A 26,805-nucleotide genomic window follows, 5' to 3' on the forward strand; every position below is an offset into this window, starting at 1 on the left:
CCTTTCATTTTTGACTCCTTGTGGAGTTTTGTGTCTTTTCATGCACCGATTTCAAGATTAAAATAAAAGCAGCAGCTTTTACCACACTGGTTTCACCCCCTCCCAAACGTGGAAGCCACACTTGAGTTTAAGTCTGTGTTAAAAAACCAGGTGCCCTAATAATAATCCTTCCGAGCTTTTAGGTTGCTGGTTGGCAGAATTTAATTACCTTCAGTCTCCAGTCTCAATGCTATTAGATTTACCGTAATTCTCTTCTCCAGGCCCTCGCCCTGACTTTAGACAGAGAAATGGTGCATCGCTACTTGTGTGGCAACAACAGCAACCCTATGTGGTTACAAGGAGCATGCAGCACGGGCATTATGGATATGCTTCTGGGCTGGATCAGCCCTGAACTGGTGGCTAAACAGGTAGGTTGGAATGTTATGAATGTTATCATCAACAAAAGAGAATCACAGACATCAGATGTAAGTCAAACATGTAATATGGAGGGTGGTATTGTTCTTTTCTGTTGTTTCATTCTTTCTGTCTCTCTCTCTCTCATACTGCTCGTCTCGTGTTTTTCTATCTTTTCTATCTTTGGATTCTCACATGCCACCTTCACAAGTAATTACAGTCAGAGTGCACCGAATAATTAGTTGACTACTGCAAGAACGCTGTTGGCAATAGCAACAAGCAACTGCAACTCTCTGTTTGCACCTTGGGAACAGAAAAGTCAGAGAAATCCAATTAGCACTGCCTCTATGGTACAGGTGTTATGAGGGGATAATTCCCAATCAGAATCTGTTAGATGACAATATCAGGTGGACAATTAGCAATCTAATGCTAACATAAAGCAGTGATGTGCATGTGTCACCTTAATGAAACATGTCACCTGCAGGTTCAGTGTCATGATGCATGTGTGCTAATGACACATGTCTTAGTCATTAACTGATTATTTGATCTTGATTAAATCTCTTTAAGTTAAAATTATTCAAATTATTAACAACTCCAACAATTGGGATGCACAAATTGTAATGCTGAATGTCTATAGTATAATATTACTTAATAACTAAACTAAGCTGTACCAAAGCTGTTTTTGTTTATATTTATTTATTTGTTTTAAATATTTGCCACATAATTCAATTTTTTTGCATTTTAAGAAAATAAATTGCAGATGAGCTCTTTAGAAGAACTTGCATAGGTGAAAGAAAAAAATAACTCTATTTGGCAAAAAGATTAGATTTGAACAGAATTAATTTTACAATATTATGATAAAGTGTCATTTATTCACTTTATATCTTGGGGCCCTGCTTTACAGTTTTGTTTACGAAGAAAGACATGATGACGCTTAGTGAGTTTGACACAAAGAGACACGAGTGTAGCAGCAATTAACTGACTTCTTGTACAGTTTCGATTTCGCGAAAATGATTAATTCTCACTCAGTATACCTTGTCCTCCCTCTGTGTCCTCCCTTCTGTTAACAATATTATTCCCAGGTTCTCCTGGCGTGGAGTAAGCATGTTGCTCCTCATGATGTGTCCTTCGCTAAGGGGCTGCTGCACAGTCTGATGGGAGGTTCATCCCCAGGTGGACAGGGAGGCTCCAACATCACAAGGGCCCGGCGTAGTGTAGATACACAACCACAAAACACTGAGGAGGAACTGTAAGTACCTTCTGGACTGCAGGTTAGCTGTAAAGCAAATCTTTTTTTGGGTCACCCATTTTTTAATTTCTGCAAAATGTAAAATCGCACTGAAGGAACTCAATGGGACCTTTGAATATCACACAACTGTTCAGACAAGTGGGAGGATTTTTTTTAAGAAATGCACGAGTGCATAAGTTTAGTAACAACATGGAGATCTGTGTACTACTGTACAGGGGAACACAGTAACTTTGTTTGGCAGATATTATTTACAGAATACAGATTTTTGTTTTTTGTACAGATCCATTATCATTCATTATTTGTTGTATAATTTAGTCCACAATTTTCCAGTCTTTTCTTCTTTGATGCTTTATGTTATAAAGAATAAATTGTAAACCATCTTGTGTTTGTCCCTTGCGTGTTAGTCTTTCTCAACCTGTTCTATTCTATACATCTGAAATTATCCAAACTTTAAAAAAAAATCTCCTTGCACACATCAGGTTAAATGTTAGAGACCCATGTACAAAAAGTCTAAACTCCACTGTAATATAATTTAATGTAATGAGTTTGGCCTTGTGCTTTGACAGGTTCCTGGAGGTCGGTCGAGTGGTGATGGAGATTGTAAAAATTGTGCCTGAGTTGGATATGGTTGTCCAGGGCATCCTCAGAGCTGGATTTCAGTCCATGAATACAGCAACATTGACCCTTGACACTGTCGAAGGTAAGACTGCCCACAGACTGTCTTTCTGGGAGTTGCCCCGTTGAAATGCTGCATCACAGTGACAGTGTTAACATGACATCCTTCATCTTCAATGCCATTAAAAAGGGCGTTCTTGTTCCGATATGTATCTGCTCAACACTTTTCCCGTCAATATGAAATTTTACAGAACAAACATGAGCGTTTGGTGTCAGGCCACAATGTGGCAAAGAAAGAGCTTAGAGGCTGAACACAAAAGTCAGGACATATTGTTCTCAGTGTAGTCTGACTTGCTTTTTTTCACAGTAACTATTGTCATCTCTTAACTTGGGTGCGTGTTTCACATAACCTAGAGGTGAATGGAACAAGTTCACACCCTTTCTCAGGGGACTGATGAAACAGAAAATGTGGAAGCATTGATGTTGGACTAGAGTAGCTACCATGTGAGAAATGGAAACACACACATACGAAAGGGAAAATTATAACATGTAATATAAAACCACCAGGGATGGAAGTGAAAGTTAAGTGGGTAACTCAGTGATGTGTAAGCGTCCAAATGTGCATTACTTTCTAAAAACTGGCTTGACAACTTGTTGTTGTTGTATATATTTTCTACACTCTCTCTTGTTTCCAGAAATGATGATAAATGTCCTGAAAGATGCACACCAACTCCAATGGACTTATCTAACATTGCTTACCAACCAGTCTGAGGCAAGCATGTGGGTTGCCCATGTGCTGGACAGTATGATGGAAGTAATTATGAAGGTATGCTAGTTGTACTTCAAGTTATCACAATCGTCTTGTCTCTTAAAGGACAATTGTGTCAATTTACAGCCTTGATTTTACCCTTGATGTTTGTAGCTTAAAGTAGGAATGCATGTCAGTATTAAAGTAGGAATGCATGCAATTTCCTACTACTGGGTTTTTGAGCTAATGATTATTATTCTGTTAATTCAAGGTTCCTTTTATTGTCAGCACACATCAGAGATGCACAGCAGAATGAAATTACAATTGCAAGGACTCCTTTAAAAAACACAGCAGTAGAAAAACAAACAAAAAAAAGAAATAAAGTAAATAGAAATAATGTAGGTGTAGGAGCTGTTTCTAGAGATAACTATATGTAGGACACAACATTTTGGTGACACCTTGTGTCACTCACAATAGGAGCTTTAGGAGCTTTCGCTCAAGGAGCACAAACAGTTTTTCAGATTAGATTAGATTAGATTTAGTTAGACTAAATCTTTTTGTCGTTACACATGTAACAAGTACAAGGCAATGAAACTGAGCACTCAAGGTGAACGGTGTTGTATTTTTGTTGTTTTGGTGAAATGTTTGGCTGAATGGAGGTTGATGGACTGTGACAAGGGATTCTTTATCTGGATCTTCTAACAACTGCTTGGCTTTCATACCATTTTAGTCACCCATGTCTTGCTGAGATACGGCTCGGAGAGCATGTAACCTCAGAAGCAAGAATGGTTTGAAAACAGGCTGAGTTTTTTTTTTGCGCATGTGCTCAAATTTATGCTGTAGTTTTCCAAATAAAGGACATGAAGTTATAGCTGCAAGTTTTGCTGATTTCATATTTCTCAGCAATAAAATTATTTTGTCAGTTGTTCTCATAAACAGCGAAAGATTGCTAAAATGCTTAACAAAACTCAGGTTACAAAAACAACTAAACTGAACTTTACTTTAAACTGTTCTTGGCTCACTTGTGTATTATTTATTTAACCAAGCATCCAGACTCACAAAACTTTATTTTAAGTTCATGAAGTGTGATTTATTTGAAACTTAAAGAGAAGCAGACCACCCTCATTTTGAGTAAACAGTAAAAGTAGCTAACATGTAACAGTGTGTGCTTTTTGCCTCTGTTTTCCTAGCTGACATCTGAGCATTTGACCTGTGAGGGTGTCCTCGGTCCTTTCGAGTGGCTCTTGAACACAGACAGCATAAAGATCGAGGTGTGGAGATCAGCGATTTGCCAGAACAGCTCCTCTCTGCAGCAAGCCCTGCTGATGGACTGGCAGCCAGTGGTTCAGAAGGTAAACGTTATTAAATTGTATTTTTAGGGTTATTTTGTGAAAAACATGAATTCCCTTAACTTTCTGCTACACTCTATACTTTATTGTTTTGGAACATATTTTGTAATGTTATCGCTGAATTGTTCTGTCAGTCAAAAAGAACATTTTTAAATTTTTAGTATGACTTATGGTGTCCTATGTGAACACATTAATAACACCAACTTCAAGTTATCTATGTTTATTAAAATCTTGTTTAATATTAATGTTTCCACAGGCACAAGAATTGTACAGCACCATCACAGGCCAAGCAGAATACAATGTGACACTTCCCATGATTCTCTCTGAGTGGCACGAGTTGTACAATAAAAGTCTGCAGTTCGGAACATTTTTGGAAAGACTGCCCACGGAGCTGGGTGGAGCATACTGGATGAACTGGATGCCAGGCAACACTACCCAAGATGTTGGCGTGACTCTTCAACAAAGGTTTTGACAAAGTGTTGTATTTACGTTTAAGTGCAATGTTTCATTCCAGCATACCAACATGCTTTGCATATTTGCTTTTGATTTGAACAGATGATTGTTTACAGGCTGTCATATCAAAAATGCTGCTCTTTTGTTATTACCACTCTTAATGTGTTAAGTTTAAAACCAATAGCATGTATTAAACTTAAAAAAAATTACATCCCGGGCCCACCAACATTTTTTTCCAAGTGTAAGAAGTTGATGAAAAAGTTGGACAAGGCTATAAAAAAAAGGTTCATTTTTAGTGAATTTATTGGAAAGAAACAAAAATGTGAATAGGATGATCCATTTTCTGCCATGATGGTATTTTAGATAATGTGCACAGTGTCTAAGTTCATATTGTCAGTTATCATTTCACCAGCTCAACAGTGCTTTGCTTTGCTTTTAGTATTCTCTTTTCCATGGTGAATTTTGGAGAAATGCTTGAGAGGAGTCAGCTGTGGCCTGGAGTAAAGGACTATTTCCACATGATTTTCTGGATTTTGAACTACAGGCCTGGTGTCACAACTCAGCAAGCAAATTGTAAGTCCTATTTCTTCTCTTCTCTTTTGTACAGTTCTCATTAAGTTAATATGTGGAATAATAAATCGCAAAATCTGTTATCTTCCAGAAAAACTTGACCCAAAACCAAGTAATAATTAATTTTATAATCACAACCAATTCAAGTATGGAGTTCCAGGTTCGAATCCCGGTCTGGGCCCTTCTGTGTGGAGTTTGCATGTTCTCCCTGTGCCTGTGTGGGTTTTCTCCGGGTACTCCGGCTTCCTCTCACAAACCCAAAAACATGCGCATTAGGTTAATTGGCTACTCTACATTGTCCCTAGGTGGGCGTTCGTGTGTGAGTGTGTGGTTGTCTGTCTTTGTGTGTTGGCCCTGCAATTGGCTGGCAACCAGTTCACGGTGAACCCCGCCTCTTGCCCGTAGTCAGTTGGGATAGGCTCCAGCCCCCCCGTGACCCTGATGGATAAGCGTTATATAAAATGAATGAATGAATGAATGTTATATGTTTATTTTACCCGTTTAGGTTCCGCTGACATACACAGCTTAGCCATCCATTGCAATACAGGTTTGAACTGGCCCCAGTTTGTTCAAGCAATGACTCAGGCTCTAATGTCACCAAACCAAGACGTCCTGGTGAAGTAAGTGACAAATCTTGTTAGTGAAAAATTAATAGTTCCACAGAAATATACTTGTATCACTTCACAAACATGCTACTTAATACATCAAAACACTGTGTAACGTTTTTTAGTATGTTCGAAACTTTAGTATTGAGACCAATCTTATATGAAATGAAAGTGTAAATCTTCACTCTGCAAGGCACAATATATTTCACATATTAGTTCATCGTAGTTAAATAAGCAGCCTCTTAAAACAAATGAGGAATTCAGCACAGTAAGACAGAAGAGTTACAACACCAAAAGAAGTATTATTCATTGTTGTAACTGTTATACATCTATCAGCCAGTCATTAAATTTTGTCATATTTTTTTCCACTCTTCTCCTGTCTCTATAGCTGTCTCAAAGGAACTGTGAATCTGTTGCAGCATGTGTACGGTGACTTCTATAAACAATGGGCAGGATCATATTTGAAACAAGAAATCCAAGGTGGAGATGCGCTCTCTACCTACCTGATTAACTTGATGCATAACCTGGATGGCTTTGTCCAGACAATCTCCGTGCTTCCTGACCAAAACATCTCTAACCCTGATGTCATGCTTCCCCTCGTTGGTAACCTGTTACAGTCCACAGGTCTGGCACCACTGCTGCCCCTGCTCGTCAGTGAGGGACCCCTCAATGTCTCCACAGTGCTTCATTTTGCCTCCAAGGTTGGCAGGCTCAACCAGAACATTTTTACCTTCAATGAGACAGATCCAACATTGCCTGAACTGGAACGGCTGATTATGCAGTTCCTCTCCTTTGAGGGTAACCTCACTCTGTCGCTCTCTCACATCATGGGACACACTCTGCTTACCTATTCAAACTACTTCCATCCTGAAGATGTGGCCCGTCTCAGAGAAGCCATCCAGCCTTTCACCAACCAGACATCAGCTGGCTTTGTAGAAGCCATCCTCAGTGCCATTGAGCTACTGACGGAGGTAATGGATGCCCCAAATTGTGACCCAACTGACATCATTCTTGGGTATATACACCAGCTTCAACAATTTGTGATGTCTCTGTATAGGCTGCAAAAAATCCAACATTTCCCTTTACCAAATGGAGAGCTGAGTGCAGCACAAGTCACTGACCTCCACATGCTTTCCAAGGACTTTCTCAGCCTCTTCACCCCAGAAAGCCTTCAGAACTTGACTCAGGCTGGATCAGAGGCAGCCCAGAACATTGTTATACAGAAATTTGTGGCACTGCTACCAACTGAGGTCCAACAGGAAGCTGCTCGCTTTTTCCAGGATTTCAAAGCTCTGCAGTATCAGCTGGCTGAATGTCCAGGCCAGAACTGTTTGGCTGGTTTCTCAGAATTGTTCAAATTCCTGGATCAGATATTGGACATGATGCTTTCAGCCAATGGGAATGTCACCATCACAATTGCTGCAAACAACTTTGTTTTAGGGGGAAGAGAATATGAGGAAATTGCATCCACATTTTTCTCACTCCTCCTGTCCCCAAGGGATGCTGCCTATGTGCAAACATTCAAACAGACTCTTTATTTCATCAGGCTGATCATGGCTACACCAAATATCACTGTGTCTGATGTCCAAAATGCTCTGGGACAGTCAAACCTAACCCTCGAGGAGCTCAACAACATTGCTGCACTAGCTGGAGCTGCCAACATAAATGACCTGTTGGTAAATATAATGGAGATCGTCAATGCTCGCCAGTGTTTTGAGCCACAGCATAACCCGATGGTGACGTCCCAGTGTGTTATGGGATTGATAAACGGGGTGAGCGGTTTTCTGACACACCTACCTGCTCTCTGTAATGAAACCGCCATCCTCTCATTCATCCCATTTATTGTCAATAAGACCATCAATGACATCGTTCAAGTTGACTTCAGCTCCGATCCCACCATGGCTCTTGTACACACTCTGAACATTACCCTGGCCAATGTCAAGATGAGCCTCCAGCAGAACAACCTGAACACTCCCGAGATCATGAATGAAATCAGAGTACTGGAGGGTCTGATACAACTAGCTGCCAACCTGGAGCCATTTAACAATTTCAACACCACACTGACTATGAACCCCATGCATGCTCAGATAGTATATCTGGAGATGATAAATTGGTACCTGAAAAGGGTGGTAAATATAACCAGCACCAGCTCAGCCTCGCTCCTCCAGCACTTTTTCTATCTCACGCAAATGCAAATCACACTGCAGTTGGCACAGACAAATTTTTCCTTATACGTGAGCAACCAGGTTGAGTTCCTGATGAACAACCTCCAGTACCCAATAGATGGTGCAGGGATTAGCATAATTGGCCAGACCACAGTGGGGATTCTCCAGCGTCTATCTGACTTCATAATGCTCAACCTAGAGGCTCAGAATGTCCCAGGTGCTCTGCCACTCTTCAACACAACCATACTGCAAGCCACAAAGTTTCAAATTAAGCTATACTTGGACCTCATACAGAAGTGGATGAAACAACCCAGTGTCCCTATGGTCTTCACTAGTATGCTCCAATGGGGAGACCCCTTCCTGAATGTGTCCACGCCGGTGACAGACCTTCATCGCCTGCTGCAGACGATGGCTACTATTCTCAGTGATGATCAACTGGCCTACCTCTCCATCATTGGCAATATCACCCATTCGCTGAGCAACGCCTTAATAGTGGCAGAGCAACCAGGTGGCCTGCAGAGTGACCATTTCTTAGCTGCCATCTTGGAAGCAGTCCAAACTGCTATGCAGGCTCTGACCGAAGGCACAACCCCCTTGCCACTCTCTGTACAGCAGAACATCCTGGAAATTGTGCAGGACTCAATTAAGCTCATTGTCCAACCAGACATGAGTTTTGCCTCATCACGTAACATCTCCCTTGACATCCTTAAGAAGGCTGAGAGCGTCATCCAACAGACAGTACCAGAAATGTTCGCTGAATACCTGCTTTCCGGACTCAGATTAGCAACCACATATTTTGAAACGATCTCCCTAGCTAGTGGACCTGACGTTTGGAATCAACTGTAAGTGATGCTACCGTTTTTTTCTTGAATTTCCCTCAGGATCAATAAAGTATCTATCTATCTATTTCCCTAACAACTCAAGAGATTAAATAACTATATGGTTGTAATATGTTAAGCAGTTGAAAAAATAGCACCTTATCAACAAATGTCATTAAATATTATCTATTAACACCATTATATTTATAATATTAATTGGACAAAATAATTTTAAGTATGTTACCATCATTGTGAAGTCACAAAACATGTGTAAAATCAAAATACCGTTTGGAGTGCCAAGGTAACTATTAGTGAGTAAATTAAATGCTTTTAATGTAATGTGTTGCAATGTCAGTCTAAGCAAGAAAACTAATGATATAATTGATGAGGAAACTAATGCTTAAAGTAGCTTAACTTGTCTGATATCCCAGCTCGCCGTCGGCAGCACTTTTCAGGCGGCTGAGCAGGTTAAACTGCCACTTCCCAACATAGCATTTGTACATACTGTATCTTCACAGTCATTTGCAGTCACATTTTTGTGAACATGTTTGTGTGTGTGTGACAGAGATTAATGCTCAAAACAGCTGCAGTCAATATTTTTATGTCGAAATAGATCATGTGACTGACATGAGTACGTGAAGGACTCAGAGAGAATTATCGCTCACCTCTTCTGACTGTTTTAGTGTCTTTTAGCTCTTAGTTTTGGTTTTCTGAGCTGTAACTTCACCCTCACCGTCCTCATTGGCATTACTGTCAGACACAGCAGACAGGTGTAGTGAAAATGAACACTGTATACTAAGACAAAGTTAAGTTTACACTGCTGTGGGAACACAGTGGAGTATTTAGCAGCTGAAGAACCAAGTAGTCCCCTAAGGGATTATTGTAGTCACAACCAGATCTTACAGGAGAGCGAATAGTAGACTGACTTTCATCAGGTGGACAGACACAGAGCTCCAGATGAATACTAATTTTGCTAATATTATTTCTGCTGCCGGAGTGGTCAAACATCAGTCATTTGCAGGATAAATTAAGTATATATTGTGTGGAAATAGACCTGAATAAACAAAACATTTGACACAACATTTGTGATCAGCATTGCAGTTCTTAGTATTCAATGTTCTTTCAGTTGTCCTCTCATACCAACTAGTAAATAGAAAGTAATTGTCTTCATCTTGTATGTCAGAAAAATAGTCCCTGAGTTGATAACCAGCAGGCATCTGCGTTTTCCAGTCCAGATGGATCAATTACACTAAACAGAAAGATAGAGTGCATGCATTTCTACAGTGCTTTGATGACCTTTTCATGAAACATGTTCAGATGTGAAATATTTGATGTGCTTTGTTTCTTAAGAATTTTGAATGAGATGAAGACAGTCCAGAGCCTCCTGCCGCCAAACAGCACAGCTTCTGCCTCCATCTCTGCCCTCATTAACATCGCTCAGTTCATTTTGGAGTCTGGCCAAGGCAAGTCAGCTTGTCTTTGTCACTATAGGTGGACAACATGTTGAATCCTGATGAACTCTGATGGACTGGAGCTCACACTGTGTGCTTCATTATTCAAGCATTAACGCTAGACAGCCTGCAACAACTGCGGATCAAACTAGCACTGTGTTTATGTTGTCTTCCAAGTTTGATATTGAAATTGATTCGCCCACATTGTGAACAATATTTCTTGTGATTCCAGGCAACATGAGTCTCTGGGCAAGTTTTGAGAGCACATCAGCGGAAAATTTGTCCATAATTTTTGGCCAGGTAAGGCATAATACATTTTCACGTCATTCTTATTCTCCATTTCATCACCTTTAGTGTGGATTCATTTGTGGCAAATAAAACCTTTGGATGGTCTGGATGTTAAATGTTATGGTAAAAATGCTGATAAAGTCTTTCTCATGCTGCTGGAACTGTTGGCCAATATCCCGTACCAAACCACACATGGTCATATAAACTGGTTGCAAGAGTACTGAAATGCACTCATTTATCATCACAATAAGACAAACAAAAACATGATTTAATCATCTATCAAAGGAATATGTCTTGTACTTAACATTAAACTATGTTGATGTTACATGTTGCTTGCAATCATAAGTAATCCCCCTTTTTTTTTCTTCTTATTTTTTCTTCAGATGGGCAAACTCTTGAGCACACTGTGGCCACTTTTCATGGGAGGCCCAGACTCACATACAACTGCTCCACCTCTGGAAAGCTTTGGTCATCTTGCTCCAGTCCTGGAGCAGCTGTTGACAGAGAAGGCAGACCAAGAAACATGGGACAAGTAAATTCAATTACCACTTAAAAAAAAAATAATTAAAAAAATCCAAAAGTAATATCTCATTTCTGGTTAGGCAGTACATTAGTTCTGATTTGCAAAGCTGTCACATCTGACATGATAGTACGTTTTATTTCTACATTTCATAACAAAGAATGCTGATCAGTTGATTTTGTCCATACATCAAAACCCAATGCCTTGTGTTTGCCACAGACTTGAAAGGATGGTAAAAGCCCTACTGTCAACATTCAAAGGAACAGAGCTGTGGGACAGTATCCCCTCTGTTATCCCACTGTTTGAAAAAGTCATAGGAAGTATGGTGAGCCAAATACAAGCAGAGAACGGTAAGACCACCATGGAACAGTTGCTGTCTTACATTTGTGTAGCCAGGACAAGGTTAGACTGTTCAGTGATCCAGAAACATCACTGTTACACAGCAAGAAGGAGCAAGAGCCACTGACTGAAGATAGAATTTATTCTTGTATCCATTGCATGTAAAATATTAAACACAGATGTCACCTTTAGATTTGGTTTGGCTAAACCTTGCAAAGCAAATATTTCACATTACAACACATCCTAAAAGTACCTGAAACAGTTATATGGCTATTTTCCATTTCACATATAACCAATTTTTGTGTCAATATCCTGTCTTTGTACTGTACTTCTTGTAAAGCCATTCATATAGGTCAAAGCTCCTGTCTTATTTTTCTCCTAGAGATGATACTAAACCTTCAGCAGCCTGTGGTGACCCTCATGAGGGAAATCGCACAGTCTGTGAATACCAGTCATTTTAACTTGTCTGATGTCTCGGAAAGAATGCAACTTGCCATTGAACGCACCGTGCAGGCGGCTGAGCAGGTTAGACTGCCGTTCATCCTCCCAGAATAGCATTTGAACATACTGTGTCTGAGTGTCTTTACATTCATTTGCGGTCACCTTGTTGAGGTGTTGTGTGTGTGACAGATAGAAAGAAGTGGGGAGGAGAGCTTATCTATTTTTTCACTGCATTTGTGGCACATCTGTCATGCATTTTTGCAATTAAGAATACCAGTCTCTCATTACTTGTCACTGATGTAAGAGCACGGTTGCTCTAAGTTCTTGGAATCTGCCTGTTCTCTCTGCGTGCAGAGACATTTGCTTTCTTTATTTACTCCTCAGCAAGTCTCATGACAGACAACATTTTCTGACCAAATAAACATGGTCTAAAATGACTAGAAAGTTAATCTGAATCAGGATTATTTGTTATTAATATAGAATTTAGTGTCGGGCTGATTTATGGGATTGCACTTACGCTTATCCCCTTTCTTGCTAATAGTTAGAGAAAATTGACATGACGGTTAGCTAAGCAGCTAAAAACATCTGAACGTTAGCAGAAATCTGACTACCAGAGAAATTAATGTATTATACATCTTATTTTTAACTCATGCAAAAACTGTGTAAAATGTTAAACTATTACTATTACTATTACTCATTTAATTCACTTCAGTGTTTTATCAACTAGCCTCAGAACGTGTTTTTCTCACGTACTGACATCATTATCAGCCTTAAAAAACAGATGGACTCCAATCCAATATGATGAAAACACACTGTATAGTGTAGCAGAACATTATGAAATGCTACTCTTACTTTAGTCCAGTGTATACCTCAGAGGGAACCTTGTCACAACCTGTCTGACAAATCTGTTGTGGCAGAAACTCTAAACATGACCCAGTGTTTGTACACACTTTATACATGCATAAACAGTAAGTGTGGATGTGTACTTGGTATGTTAACCTGTAGGAAACTATGATACCTGTGTGAGACTTCTGCCCTTTCTTTTCTTTTCTGCTAACTGCATGAACAGAGATATTTGTTTCCTCCTTGTGCCTTTGCCTTTTGTCTCCCAAACACTTTGTTCTATTTCCATCTCTGTCTTGCTAACTGAACTGGTTTTCTCTGAACAATGCATATGAAACACAGTAAGATGTTTTTCTCTTTGTTGACATTTTTTCCCTTTAGGCTAATGGTACACTGGAGTGCAGTGACATTGTCAGAACATGGGAGCCGGTAAGAGAGGCAGCAGGGTTAAGCCACTCTGCCTTAACTGCGTGGTGCAACATCAACCTGCAGCCTATTTTAGAGGCTTACAATGAAGGCGCTAACGTCTATGCCAACCTGAACATGAGTGTGAGTAGATGCATGCCAAATAGAAAAGTGCAAATAAACAAATTTGATAGATGGGCTTTACATTCTTAATTTGTAATTCGGACCAGTCTAATATGTTAAAATTTGTGATAAATCCAACACTTATTCAGGTGCAGTTAACACTTTTACCACTTGGTGGCAGTGTTGATATGCAGAGAAAGTCGCCATGTTGTTAACAGTCTCTGCTGTATGGTGTCTGTACAGTACATGGGTGTGGGACCAATGACTGTGAACGCCACAGCTGCCCGGATTGTCGAGGCCGTACAGTCTCTCTACCAAGTCAGCATCAACCACACACTTGTGACACAGCAGCTCATCATGACCTTCTCCAGCCAGCTCTATGTGCTCACAGGCCAGCCCCTGAGCCCTGAAGCACAGCTTCACTGGTACAGCCAGCTCCAGAACATGCAGTTGCAAAACAGGTGACCATTTGCAGCTACGATCAGATTATGTCATTGCAACCGTGATGTGCTGTGGAAAGAAATCCACCATGCAAAAGTTATTTGTAGTCAATCTGTCATTCCAGACTCATGTAATTGTTAAGGGATTATTGATGAAACATCACATCAAATTCACATTGTTGACTCTCAAAACTGGCATAAGAAAAAAACCATCGGTTTGTTGCATAAGAACATTAGATTGAAACAGGTTCAGTTCAAGTTCATTGCAAAAAGTTGCATGAAGAGATTACATAATAGCATACTTTTGTTTCCAGTTTTTTTTCACCAGCAGTAGATCAGACAGGCCAAACTACACTGAAGCCTCAGGATATCAGGACAGTGCAATTCAATCATATCAATATGTGGTGCAGCCACACAATGAAACCCACTGCAAATTAAAATCTGATCGTGGTAGTTTATTTGTAGAAATAAACCCATACACACCTATATATGAACTCACCGCTTCATTTGTTGTTACAGCATTATCCACAATGCACCAGTAAGGCCAATTTGATTCATACATATTACACAAGGAACTGGAGTGATCACACTTGCATTCACCCTGATTAATTTAATGTGAATCTGGCTGAAAACAGGCAAGCCTGCTCAGATAGCGGCTTAACCATGATTCAGCTGAGACATCCTCTTAAAATTGATTTCCCTTTATATGCCAGCTGCAGTAATGAGCCGGGCATGTTGATAAGGATCACATTCTGCATATCACAGGGAATCACTCAGGTCCAGCTACATGAGTTACAGACCATTGATCACAGTAGAAAGACTCCACTGTCTAGGAAGAAATGGGAAAAATTATGCAATTAAGTAAAAATGATGATGAAGAAATATTGCTTCTAGTCAAAGCTGAGATATTAAAATTCTATATAGGATTACTGTGTTGAGTAAATCAATCAAAAACATGGTTGCTTCATCTGTTGTCTTCTTCAGAATGTTTAGGTCTAACGGTCATCTCAAATCTTTTAAATTCAGATTGATATTTTTTATACAAGACTATAACTACAGTAGGAACTTAACTTGACATTGACTGAATTTCTTCCATCTTCAGTTTGTCTTCCATCAAATTGCTCTCAAATGAGCTGCTCAGCATGGCCCCATTTCTCCAGCCTTACATCAAAGCTATAGAGAAAGCGCTGTGTCACATCCTGGACAACTACCATCTCGTTCAAGACCACAACCCGCCCCAGAACCTCTTTGGAGAAGCAGCGATGATCTTCCTATCTTCTGCAAACATCACTACGGACGACATGTCCTATATGATGTGGGGAAATGTTTCTGGTCTCAATGAAGCGCTTGTCACTGGCATGATCAGGGAAGCTATGAAACTGATGATCGACATGAGGGTATTTGGCAATGAGCCTATGCTTTACCATGCACTGGAGCAGTTTCTGGCATCCAACAACACAAGCTTGATTGTGCAGAAGTTGAATGAGATGTCTGCATGGTTGGCCACCACTCAGGCGTCTGGACTGGACCTGCTGAGTCAGGCTCTCCCTAAAATCTACGACATCATCAGGCCGTTCTTGTCTGCTTTTCTGAGAATGGACACGCCGGGATTGGTGGAGCTGTTGGAAGACCTAGCTGGAAACATAATTGCAATGCTGAGGCAGATGGTCAGCACCAGTGATCTTCTAGCCCCTATGGACCACTATCTGAGAATGGTTCAGGAGCAAATGACAGGCAGTAACTATATGATGAAGGGCCGGCGCAGACGAGAGGCTCCGCTGATGGCGATGAGGGACCCCATGGATGACTTCATAGACCTGTTCTACATTGACTACCCTGCCATGTTCAGAGCCATCTCAGTCCCTCCTACCACAGCAGAAATGATGTCGACAGCCCATGTGCTCTTTGCCAATCCTGACCTGAATGTTGTGGTGAAGGGTGCTACAAGCAACATGCTGTGGGGCTTGAATGCCTCGCGGGAAGAGACCATTGATGCTGCACTTGGGGTGCTCTCCTTCCTCACTCTCCCTGATGCATTTCAGACGTAAGTCTTATTTGCACTAGCCCAGATATCACTCTAGAAATTGAAAAAAACAACTGCTTCGTTGCTTTTTTGCCTCATTTTTCACTATTAAGTTGCTCTTTTGTCCCGTTTCATTAACAGTTTTTTTTTCATTCTTCTCCAGGTCGTCAATGAATCTCCTGATGAAAGCTGCTGACATGCTTCCTGATGGATTTCCATTTTCCTCTGTGTTAAAGAATGCCACCCGAGTGCTTGCCAATGAATCTCAAGGTAACTTAACAGTTCAGATCTACCTTCTCTCTGACTCTGTCTGGACAGTTAGTGCTTTCTTGAACCAAAGGTTGCTTCATAATGAGATATGTGCACTCATTAGTTAAATTGAGAATCCCCAAATGAATGATGTTCTCCTGTAGTTTCTTCCAATTAACTTTACCTACTGACTCCTCAGTGAATTCCCCTCCCACTCATGCTCAGTCTAATTGTTGCTGTACTGTAGAGCTCACACTGATGCTGCAACTTGTGTTTGCACGCTGGCTATTACAATACGTATCTAGGTGTCACCTTCTTGTCTTTTTTGTACACCTTCATGGCCGTTGCAGCACCATGGGAAGACCATAAATCGTTTAGTTAATGCTGTTGTATACATGATTATAGCCCGGCATAATTCATTCTGGAGATATGAGGGATAAGACTTCACATCGGCTTAGCTTGAGCTCCCAAAGAGCCCAAGGCCATATGGCACTTCTCCAGCAGAAAGCTACTCAGCACCTTTTTAAATCTCATTAGCAAAGTAGAATTCAATCACTTATCCCGTCCGCCCTCGCTAAACATCTCCCCGTGCACTCACACAAGTGGACATCTATGACCTCCGTTTAATTGGCGTCTGTGCTTGTGTGATAATATTTTTAGTGTGCAGAATCTCTTTTGTAAGCAGCAGCAGCTTCTCTTCTCCGAAACCTCACTCATATTCCTCGCACACAAACACACACACACACACACACACGTATGCACGCGTGCACACATACCACACACACAACCAGAGTGAACTGTTGTAATTGCAAAGACCCCTCGGTGTTGAGGACCCTGAGATTAAACGTCACTATTGTCTAATTTTGGCCTAATTAAATATTCTGTCATCACGTCTTGTTGCCTGAGGTACTGCCTTTCTTATGGCTTGTCAGATGTGTTTTAATGCACGACAGCATCTAGTACTGCTGCCCCCCTGGCCCCATCAGTCCCGCACAGGGCCTCACTTTAAGCACATCATTTGCTGCTCGCTGCCTGACGACGCTGCCCCGTAATGGCGCGAGTCGTAATGAGGCCCAGTGGGATGTCATGTTATTCTGTCACCTCACAGACCTTATTGCCCCCTTTTCCTTTTCCCATCACATCTTCCTGTCTGACTCGAATAACCTCTCTCTTACTATCATTTTTTCCCCCTCTCCTTCTCTCTCTCTCTCTCCCACTCCATTCACAGAGAACCTGATGCTCATGCAACAGACCTGCGACACCGCCGCTCAGCTCCTCCAGATCAGCCTGACAGACCCCCAGTTCACATTGCATCTTGACCGCCTGAAAAGCCAGGTCTCTGCACTGACTATTGAAATTTCACAGATTTATCATTCATCACTGCTGGGAAAATAGCACTTCCAAATGTCTGAAAACACAGTCAGTGTTTTAATAAGCAAATTTATAATTGGAAGTACAGTAGTTGTTGAAGTAGTTAGTAGTACAGTAACTGATATTGTAGAGGTTATACAAGAGGACGCTAATGTTGTCAAGTCTTCCACCCAGTCATATGCACTGCATGTGCTTTGTGATAACTGACAGTTAAATTGGAGCAAAATAGCAGCATGGACATGAATAGGCAACAAGTACAACACTGATTAGACTCCAGGCAGACTGGGTTTTTGTAGGTTGACAGAGATGGTGAAATGTTTTTTGATTAAATGCCAGAAGATGTTATTTGTTTCCTGTGCCAAGATAGCTGCAAATCATACATTTTCAACAAAAAGCCCAGAAAGTTTTGCTCAGGCTTGAAGGGAAAGGCTGAAAAACAGTCTCATCAGCAGTAAAACTTTTCAGTAAGACCTAGGAGCTCTCTGAGGCATACCGAGACAGATTTTCTATAGGCTCCAACTCTAACCCTGCAAGTCCTAAAATGAATCATCTTGTAAAAATATTCCAATGATTCTACGATTTGACCAGAAACTGTTTTTGGTGCTTATGTGACTGATTTGTTGTAGGTCTGCACCTTGGAGAAAACGGAGTCTGTGCGTCTGTTGATGTGGACCCTCTCCATGGAGCCTGGTCAGCTGTGTCACACTTTAATGCCCAGCCTGCAGTTCTTGGTTGACAGTCTGATGATGAACACAACCTCTCTGGTCGATGCGTTCTTCCAGGCCATCATCGGAGACCCTAGCTCCTACAATGTCCGGTCAAACTGGTAAAGCTTTGCCTTTATTCTTCTTTAAGTTTTTTTTTGTTCATGTTTGTACATAAAAAGCTGCTCTTATCTGTCGCTCTGCATCTTAACATCACTTATCTCTTTTGTATAATTTATTAAATGGTATCACAGAGCAGTCTGGGCTGTTTTGTGTCTCAGAACCCACGGCACAGAATTTGAGGGTACTGAAACGTGCAAAATCAGACAGTTATCTCTTGTTGTAGCTTGGGACCAATAAGAAATGTTTTTCACCTCAGCCCATTTAGCCTGCAGGATGCCTGGCAGCATTATATGACAAATGGCAAAGCTTTATCAAAAGTCTGAAGTGCATTTATCTGTTTGTGTCTATGTTGCTGTGTGTGTGTGTGTGTGTGTGTGTGTATTGGAATGCATGTGCTTATATGATTACAGGACCTCTGTGTTGACTCAAGGTTTGGGCTTTAACACCAGCAGCCTGAGCTCACTTAAAGTCAACATCACCACTCCAGGTGAGGGATTTCTCTAAACAGTATTTAGAAAAAAAAATAGGTTCTAATTTAAACAAAAATTACATATCAATAAAATTGTCAACCTTGACAGTAAATGAAATAGGCAGATAAATAAAGTATTATTATTATTAGTGGTAGAAGTAGTATTGGGATTACTATCACCATGCCTTTTTAAAACTCCATGAACCCCAGATATTTTAAAAAAACTTTCAGCTTTCCTTTAGTAAAACACAGCAGCTCGTGATGATAGATACTTCACATATTGATTCGCACTTGGTAAGGATACAGGATGCACAATTTTGGCAAACAAGTGATCTTTAGCTTTGTTATCTGGCTAATCATGTCAAGTACTGTCAAAAACTTTGAGCACATTACCTTCTCACCGGCAGTGAAAAGAATGTTAATTTAGCGTTGTTACATTTGCTTCATGTGTCTGGAGTTTTGAGATTAAATTGATACACGTTTGATAGTGTTATGTGTTTTTAAAATCCAGTTGTATTGAAGCAAATTAAGCCATGTGTTGATTGTCTGTGTTCGAGCCTTTGGGCGTACCTCAGACCATTTGTTTTCTGAGATTTCCTCCTGTAAATCTAGCCTCCAGCTTTTACCTTCTAAAGACCCAAGTGTCTTAGCTACAAACATTTTCAGAGCAGCGAAAACTCCCCCATCAACAGTGTGCTTTTGATGTCTGTAAGCACTGAGAGATGTGGCTGACTAAGGGAGTGGTTTTAAGAAAAAAAGATAAAAAAATCCTATTTAACTTAAAAAAGCACCTGAAAGAATATCTTACTTCTCTTGTCGTTCAGTAAATGACATTAGACTTTGATCACTGTATCGCATATTATCCAGCTGTCTGATGTGCTATCAGTAAAAAAATAGTTGGTCGCGAACCTTTGACGACAGACTGATCATTTCAGCTCTTCTGTTGCTCACTTGTGTCTGATGCCACCACTTTGATTGTTGCTTGATTATCTAACCAAACAACATATTACAGTGGCCAGTTTCTCTGGTGTCACTTTGTCTGGAATTGTTGTTTAGTAAGCACTGAAGCAGTGTCTTCTTCAGTGTGATTAGCAGGCTGAGGATGAATTGATGTCATTCAACGCTGTACTTTTTCAGCTTCTGAAGATGCCAAAATTGCAGCGAGATGCTTTTTTTTTTTTTTTTTTTAAATATTTTATAAAACTAGTTTTGGTAAGTTGCAGTTCAAAAAGAAAGTTCAATGTGAGCACACCCTGAAGCAGCCGTCACACTTATTCTTCAACGGGAAATGCAATCAGGTTGCGGCACTTCATTAAGTAATAATTTACAAGACACCTACTTGAAAAATGTAATGAAAAAATGCAGCTGAAAGCTCAGATAATTCTTAGATTTTCCATGCTGTCTGTTTATAGTTTCCAACATTATAGAAGTGAAACAAGACATATATCAAAAAGCAAACAATACAGACTTTTCAAGTAGCACTTCTGTCACTTATTTCCCAGGAGTGGTGACAGTCGGTGAGATGCTGAGGAACAAAACTGCCTTCATTGCGGATGTTCAGCAACGCATGGCTTTTGATCCGGCTGCTCTCAACCTCCTGCTGGAAACCACTCTGCCGAACAACAATTTAATGGTGAGCCAGTGGACATCTTCATTCTGTAACCATGTTCAGTATGTAGTGTACGAACAAACATTTAGTTACTCCCTCACTCACATTTGAAGACTCGTTGTAATGGTCAGAGTCTACACTGCTGCAGAAAAATCACACAATTAAATTCTTCAGCAGACAATGTAGAACATGGTTCATATCGTCATGACTCATGGTTGTTAGTGTTTCTACAGATTGTTATGCTCAGGAGGCCCATTGTACTGCTACACTCTCAAATCTGTGCCAAGATGGAAGTATTCATGTTTGTTTTTTTTTTAATTAAAGCACCAGTACTGCAGTGCATAAATACTCTGTTCTGCATTAAGTAGAAATATCTACTAGTGTCAAAATATACTTAAAGTAGCAAAAGTAGAAGTAACTGTGTAGAGTGGACCATTTCAAAATAACCCATGTTGTATAATTACATTATAATTATTTATGCATTGATGTGTAAACATCATTAATGTTACCACTGCTAAAGCTTGGTCTGATTTTAAATAATTCATTATTAATTGTAATATTTTGTCCTGAAAATCTGAAACTGCTAAGTAACTAAACACTAATTTTGTCATATAAATTCAATGGAGTAAAGAAGTGCAAACCAAATTTTACTGCATGTGCTCAATGACATTGAAGATGAAGATTTCCCTTTTTAATCAGCATTTTATATGATCTTGCATCATTGTATTGTTTTTCCATTAGGGCCATGTAGCTGATACACTTTGACTCAGGCTGGTGCACCAGCATGGAGCTTGTTTAATCTAATACTGCATCAGTCAGTCTAAAAACATACAGTAAAATGGTGATGGTGCCTTGTTAGAGCACGGATCAGGATCATGGTGTCATGATGTGCCCTCTCCTGTGCTTTTGTTGCTGTCTCCTCATGCCCTTAAAAAAGATCCTGTCCTGGTTGGTCAACCTGCGTCACTGCAACTCCACAGCATCCTGGGAGATGAAAGGGTCTGACTTGCTCATCTTAAAGGCCTTCTGTTCCATGTCTGTTGAGCAGTGGTACAGCTTCTCACTGCTGATGGCTCGCCATCTCAACGTGGAGAAACTCATTTACAGAGTAAGGCTGAACTAAGATTTTTTTGTGAAAAGAAAAAAAAACATGCTACTCTTTCTTCTAAAGTTAATGCATTTTTTTTTTGTTCATTTTGTAAAATACCAGAGAATGTGAGGATTTGGTGATTGTACATTCTTCTGTAATGGCTGAATGGACAAAGAAATCGTTTCTCTTGCGCAGCTGAAAAACACGTTTGATTCTTCAGTGTTTTTGTTTGAGGACCATATGAGTCAGAGAGAAATTTGCTTTTGTACTTGAAAATATTTGTTCTCTAGATGAAGCTCTGTCTCCCAAACACATTTAAAAAATTTCATGACTGATGTTTTTCTGTTTGATCTAAGAAAACAAATACTTTCCATTCCCCAACTCCAGGACGCCATCAACATGGGCGAATCTTGTTGCCTATAGAAAGTAATTTAAAAGAAACATTTAATAGACCTCTTTTCTGTTACTATAAAATCTTTTTTTTTCTTTTCTTATTTTGATCCTGAATTTTATTTGGTATTTTATCTTACTTTTGGGTTTTTGACATGCATTTTAATTCTGATCAAAACCCCATCACCCGTAAATATACATACTTCTGAATAAGGAGCACTGTTTATTAATGTTATTTGATGGTGGCAAGTTAATGCGTAATGGTGCCATACAGAAGCCCGTATGTGCCCCAGCTGCACAGCGTAGTAGAATATTTAACATCCTCCATGAAGGTATGAAGTCAGGGCAGTGGGAACAAATAAAGCCTAAAGCTTTGAGAAAGTGTAGCGGAGGGTTACACACTGTAACAGTGCGGCGAGGAGCAGAGTAGCACCGCCAGGCAAGAGGAAGCGTGCACAACTGAATCACCTGATATCAATCACTGACAAAACACTCAGTACACAGTGAGTCAAATGGAAGATCCTGAAGATTAAAGTGAATAAAGATGCACGGAGAAGACCGAGATGCAAACCACAACCGGTGCTCTATGCAAACAAACACTCCCTCATCTTTTCAAAATATTCAGCAAATGCCAAACCAATCAACTTAACCTCTGTAGCCGCAAAGCGAGTGGCAATAATAATAAAGAGTCTGAAATCTCGAGTCCAGGTCAAGTCTCAAGTCAGAGAATATGTTATTGGATTTAAACTATCTGTTATTGGATTTATACTATCCAGGTGGCCAGACACATGATAACATTGCTGCGTGTCTGCTGAATGTGTAAATAAGCAAGTAAGGTGATGAATGTATTATTTTCAGAGCTTGTTTCTGCTGCCCCCAAGTGGACAAAAAACAGTTGTTGGAAGTTTACCAATTATCAACAAAGTACACACCGAACACAAGATGGGAGAAACTGTAACCTGTAAAATCTTGCCATTTAAATTCACCACCATCACCAATTTGATGCCAGTGTCTTTAAGTGTTTGTTGCATTGTTGATTATCTAATTTACCATAACAATTTCACCAACCTTTTTACTCACTAACTGCCTTGTACTTGTAAAAATAAATAAACAAACAAATAACAAGGCTGTATACAGAACCAGGCTATGGAAAGTGTTGAAAATACATTGTTAGGTGCTCTGTTGAATTTTATGGCAGCAATATAAAATGCAAATGTAGATGCTCTACTTTAAAAGTGTGCACATTTAAAACAACAACTGAAAACCATTTGACCAACAAAGATTGGCTTTGGTTAATAATGGCCTCAAAAGCAATTGAATACAAGACATATATGTCTGCCTAATATGTATGCTAATAGTTGCTTTTATTTATTTTGTGGCTCTGACTGAATCAACCAAATAATGAGAAAGAGAAAAATGTGACAGATCCTGCAATGTGCTCAAAAGCAGAATATGCAACTATGACTTTCCAGTTGTGGTTCTTTTAAAATAAACTCTAGTTAAAAAAGCTAGTTAATCACTTTGATTCAAGCTGGTGAAAGAGCACTTTGCTCCTGCGTGATGCACCACCTGTATAGCTGGCAAATTGTTGAGTACACCACAGAAACGTGTTTGAAAGTTTGCTTCCCTTTCTTTCAGATGGTGTTGTCCGAGGACATGCAGAGCTTGGTGGGAGTTATGCTTCAGGTGGCTGAGGCTCTCACCAGCATGATGAACACGTTTCTTCCTGCCATTAATCAGCTGCAAAGCTACCTGTTGTCCATCGATGACCTCAACCTGGTGGCCAACAATGAATTTAATGAAGTGTGTAGTCTTTACTACTGTACAGTGTTTCACTCTCAGTGTATTCCTGTGTGTATGCTTGTGTGACTGTTACACTTAATATATCACAAAGAATAAGGAATGTAAAAGGGCTTCTCAGTGTATTTTGCTCATGCTTAAAAATGTTTTGGAGGTCTTACATGACAATCTGATTTGTGCGACAAATAATCAATTTTTAATAGATGAAAGCTGTAAATTATTAAAAGTTTGAATTTGTTCTTCCCCCAGATGACGAGAGGACAGAGGACCAGCATCTCTAGCAAAGCCACATTTGTCACCCTCTCTCGAGCACTGTGCAGTAACGGCATCCTGGCTCTGTTTGGAATCTCCAAACTCCACATCGTGTCGGAGTCAACCTCCTCTTTCGACAACCAACAGAGAGAGGAGATGATTGAGAGGTTCAAGATCCCGCCAAGTGCCTGTACGTTGGGAGGACGGATTTGAGGCCGAATTATGTTTTGTTTTTGTTTTTGTTTTTTCAGCACGGTTGCATTCTCAACATAAAAATATTTGGTTTTGGTATTGTGTTTTTCATGGTATTATTTTGCTATCAAAATAATTCACCACTCAGGAGTAACAGAGAAGAGTATCCCGACACCTTTCTAATGAGCCTCTTCTCTTCTTCTTTCCCTGTGTAGCTCCCTTCTGTATGAACATGTACCTGGACATGGTCAACACCACAGGTGGAGCCATTGCCTGGGCCTTCCTCAAACCAATGCTGATGGGACAAATTCTGTACACCCCTGACACACCTGTCACCAGGGCCATAATGGAGAAGGTATGCAGTACATACAGCATACATGAGCACATGCACAAGTTAATCAGTGATGGAATGTGCTGTAACTAAGAACTTAATTTACTCAAGCACTATACTTTTGGAGGCAATCTCAGATACTTAATAGAAAATATTATACTGTACTGTTATACACATTTTTTAAAAGTAAATCTGTTTGGTCGGCAGTCAGAAAGAAAACAGCATAGAGAGGCTTTTGTCTCTGCTGTTTCTCCCTCTTCTCTTCTAGGTGATACTTACCTGTTTAGTCACATAGTAAACAAGAAATAGAGTTGCAGGGTTGAACACAAATTTGTATGCACCACCATCCTCTGCTGTTGTTCTATTTTGAGCAAGTTTGATTTTGTATTTCAGTGTACTGCTGCCTTAAACACGCAGACACACAAGCACAGCAGCTTATGAAATCTTGTCGATACACAGCTGTCCCACATGTTCTCGTCCTTGTCCTGTCCTTGTCCAGGCCAATGCGACCTTGCAGGATTTTGCAAATCTGAGGAAGTATTCCGAAGAATGGATTCAATCATCCAGCTACATCATAAACTCTGCCCAGATACTCAGCCACACTTTGCCAATGCTGCAGGTATGAAAACTGAAGAACTGCCTTCTGTTTATCTTGTTATTGTAACTGGCTGATTTTCTTCTTCAAGTTTGGAGATAAACTTTGCAGTGGTCTTCAGCGAGTTTTAGCAACTGAATCTTGGTGTTGTGCATTGTCTCTTCCACTCTCCCTCCCCTCCTGTCAGAATTCCCTTGGCAATTCCTTTGTGAAGAACTTCATTGAGATGCAGACAGACATCGATGTCGGCAAAATGAAGGAGACGCTCAGCAGCTTCTGTGAGTGAGCATTTGAAGGTCTTACTTTTGTAAGCTGCAGATACCAGGCTTACCTATCCATTCCTCCCTCACTTACTGCCTGTAAAATATCCACATAAAGCAGAAGTTAGCAGGAAGTATTGCACTCATTTCAACGTGAAATTCTTACGGCGTCTCTCCTTGATATGATTATGCATGTCTGGCGTTTATGTGCAGGTTATTTAATTCGATTATCTTGTATTGCCAGACCATATTTCTGTCTTAGTTAACATATGACATAACAGGGCATGGCACCAAACAGACACAGCAAATGTCATTTCAAATGTTATTTGAATATGCATTTACAGCAGTCAGAGCTTAAACTGCACTTAGAGTTGCTTTAGTTTTCAAAATTTCTTTTTTCGTGTTCAAAGCTAACATGACGGACATGCTGGAGAAGAACAAGCACATCCTGAAACAGATCACTACCTTGTCCACCCTCATGGTGGACCTCTCCTCCTGCATCAAGTTCGACCGCTACCGTGGCTATGACTCTGTTGAAGAGCTGGATGCCGTAGCTCATGACCTTGCCAGAAACCGTGATCTCTATGCAAGTGAGTAAATATTGTGTAGGGTGGACTCATCACATCCTCCAGGTTCATTAAACGTTGGCGCAGCATGCATTCAATACCTGCAAAGGGCTCCAGGCTTCTTGCGTGTCTGTTGATTTTGCTCGTCTTGACAGCTGAATCATGCGTATGTCATCTGAATTCACCTAGATGGCTGTAATATAACAATTTGAAAAAGATTTATGATATTGATTAATCTTTGCTGCTATAATAGGTGTAGCCCTGCATGTTAAGCATTAGTTTTTTCATATAACAGAGAACTCCAGCCCAATTTTACAAACAGCTAGGTTGTTAATTTGCCTTTCTTTGTGCAGTAATCTGCTGCTTTTTCTGAGCTTGTGCCTGTTGTTAGAGTAAGATAACGCCATGGTTTCGTGTGTAAGCCCAGCCTGAGACAGAGGCTCACAGGAGATCTGACTCAGCAATAGTTTACCTGAGGCGAGGAACTTAAGAGTTAGTCTGGTCTTTGAATTTTGTCTTGAAGTATAAATTGCATGCGGTGAGATGGTGCAATCTGTCTTTCAGGTGTCATCTTCAAGCTTCCAAAAGACAAGGACTCATCCAGGAAACGTCAGGCCAGATCCTCCGCCTCCACCTCCTCTCTGCCTCCTAAAGTCAGCTACACTATCCGCATGCATATGGACAACGTCATGCGTACAGACAGAGTCCGGGACCCTTACTTTGTAAAGGACACGCACATCTCGGCCAGCCACACGCTGCGCTACAACCGGGGCTTCATCTACCTGCAGGAGAACATCGATCGGGCTATCATCGAGACCCAGACTGGACAGAGAGTCACAGAGCCAGCCGTCCAGCTGCAGCCCTTCCCCTATCCATGTCATCTGCGGGATGAGTGAGTCCCCTGAATACATGGATGCACATACACACACACATACAGTGCAAACATGTTTCCGTATGGATGTAGGC

The 26,805-nt window shown here is 40.4% G+C and overlaps 1 protein-coding gene across 1 annotated transcript in view; it reads left to right on the forward strand.

The window, feature by feature from the left end:
* Nucleotides 1–26,805, forward strand: part of abca12 (ATP-binding cassette, sub-family A (ABC1), member 12) — a 63,670-nt gene that overhangs the window by 7,746 nt on the left and 29,119 nt on the right. The window contains exons 11-40 of the mRNA XM_046404335.1: nucleotides 261–407; nucleotides 1,476–1,642; nucleotides 2,209–2,342; nucleotides 2,953–3,083; nucleotides 4,196–4,357; nucleotides 4,611–4,819; nucleotides 5,247–5,380; nucleotides 5,883–5,997; nucleotides 6,371–8,989; nucleotides 10,316–10,428; nucleotides 10,649–10,716; nucleotides 11,088–11,236; nucleotides 11,444–11,574; nucleotides 11,946–12,088; nucleotides 13,229–13,396; nucleotides 13,619–13,836; nucleotides 14,918–15,859; nucleotides 16,002–16,108; nucleotides 17,316–17,422; nucleotides 18,085–18,284; nucleotides 18,696–18,772; nucleotides 20,257–20,387; nucleotides 21,301–21,471; nucleotides 23,482–23,646; nucleotides 23,893–24,085; nucleotides 24,303–24,442; nucleotides 24,918–25,037; nucleotides 25,201–25,291; nucleotides 25,684–25,863; nucleotides 26,404–26,731. Coding sequence (XP_046260291.1) covers nucleotides 261–407; nucleotides 1,476–1,642; nucleotides 2,209–2,342; nucleotides 2,953–3,083; nucleotides 4,196–4,357; nucleotides 4,611–4,819; nucleotides 5,247–5,380; nucleotides 5,883–5,997; nucleotides 6,371–8,989; nucleotides 10,316–10,428; nucleotides 10,649–10,716; nucleotides 11,088–11,236; nucleotides 11,444–11,574; nucleotides 11,946–12,088; nucleotides 13,229–13,396; nucleotides 13,619–13,836; nucleotides 14,918–15,859; nucleotides 16,002–16,108; nucleotides 17,316–17,422; nucleotides 18,085–18,284; nucleotides 18,696–18,772; nucleotides 20,257–20,387; nucleotides 21,301–21,471; nucleotides 23,482–23,646; nucleotides 23,893–24,085; nucleotides 24,303–24,442; nucleotides 24,918–25,037; nucleotides 25,201–25,291; nucleotides 25,684–25,863; nucleotides 26,404–26,731 — 7,760 coding nt within the window. The remainder of the gene's footprint in view (nucleotides 1–260; nucleotides 408–1,475; nucleotides 1,643–2,208; nucleotides 2,343–2,952; nucleotides 3,084–4,195; nucleotides 4,358–4,610; nucleotides 4,820–5,246; nucleotides 5,381–5,882; nucleotides 5,998–6,370; nucleotides 8,990–10,315; nucleotides 10,429–10,648; nucleotides 10,717–11,087; nucleotides 11,237–11,443; nucleotides 11,575–11,945; nucleotides 12,089–13,228; nucleotides 13,397–13,618; nucleotides 13,837–14,917; nucleotides 15,860–16,001; nucleotides 16,109–17,315; nucleotides 17,423–18,084; nucleotides 18,285–18,695; nucleotides 18,773–20,256; nucleotides 20,388–21,300; nucleotides 21,472–23,481; nucleotides 23,647–23,892; nucleotides 24,086–24,302; nucleotides 24,443–24,917; nucleotides 25,038–25,200; nucleotides 25,292–25,683; nucleotides 25,864–26,403; nucleotides 26,732–26,805) is intronic.

Source organism: Scatophagus argus, chromosome 11 (assembly GCF_020382885.2).
Source record: "Scatophagus argus isolate fScaArg1 chromosome 11, fScaArg1.pri, whole genome shotgun sequence".
Classification (NCBI taxonomy): domain Eukaryota; kingdom Metazoa; phylum Chordata; class Actinopteri; family Scatophagidae; genus Scatophagus; species Scatophagus argus.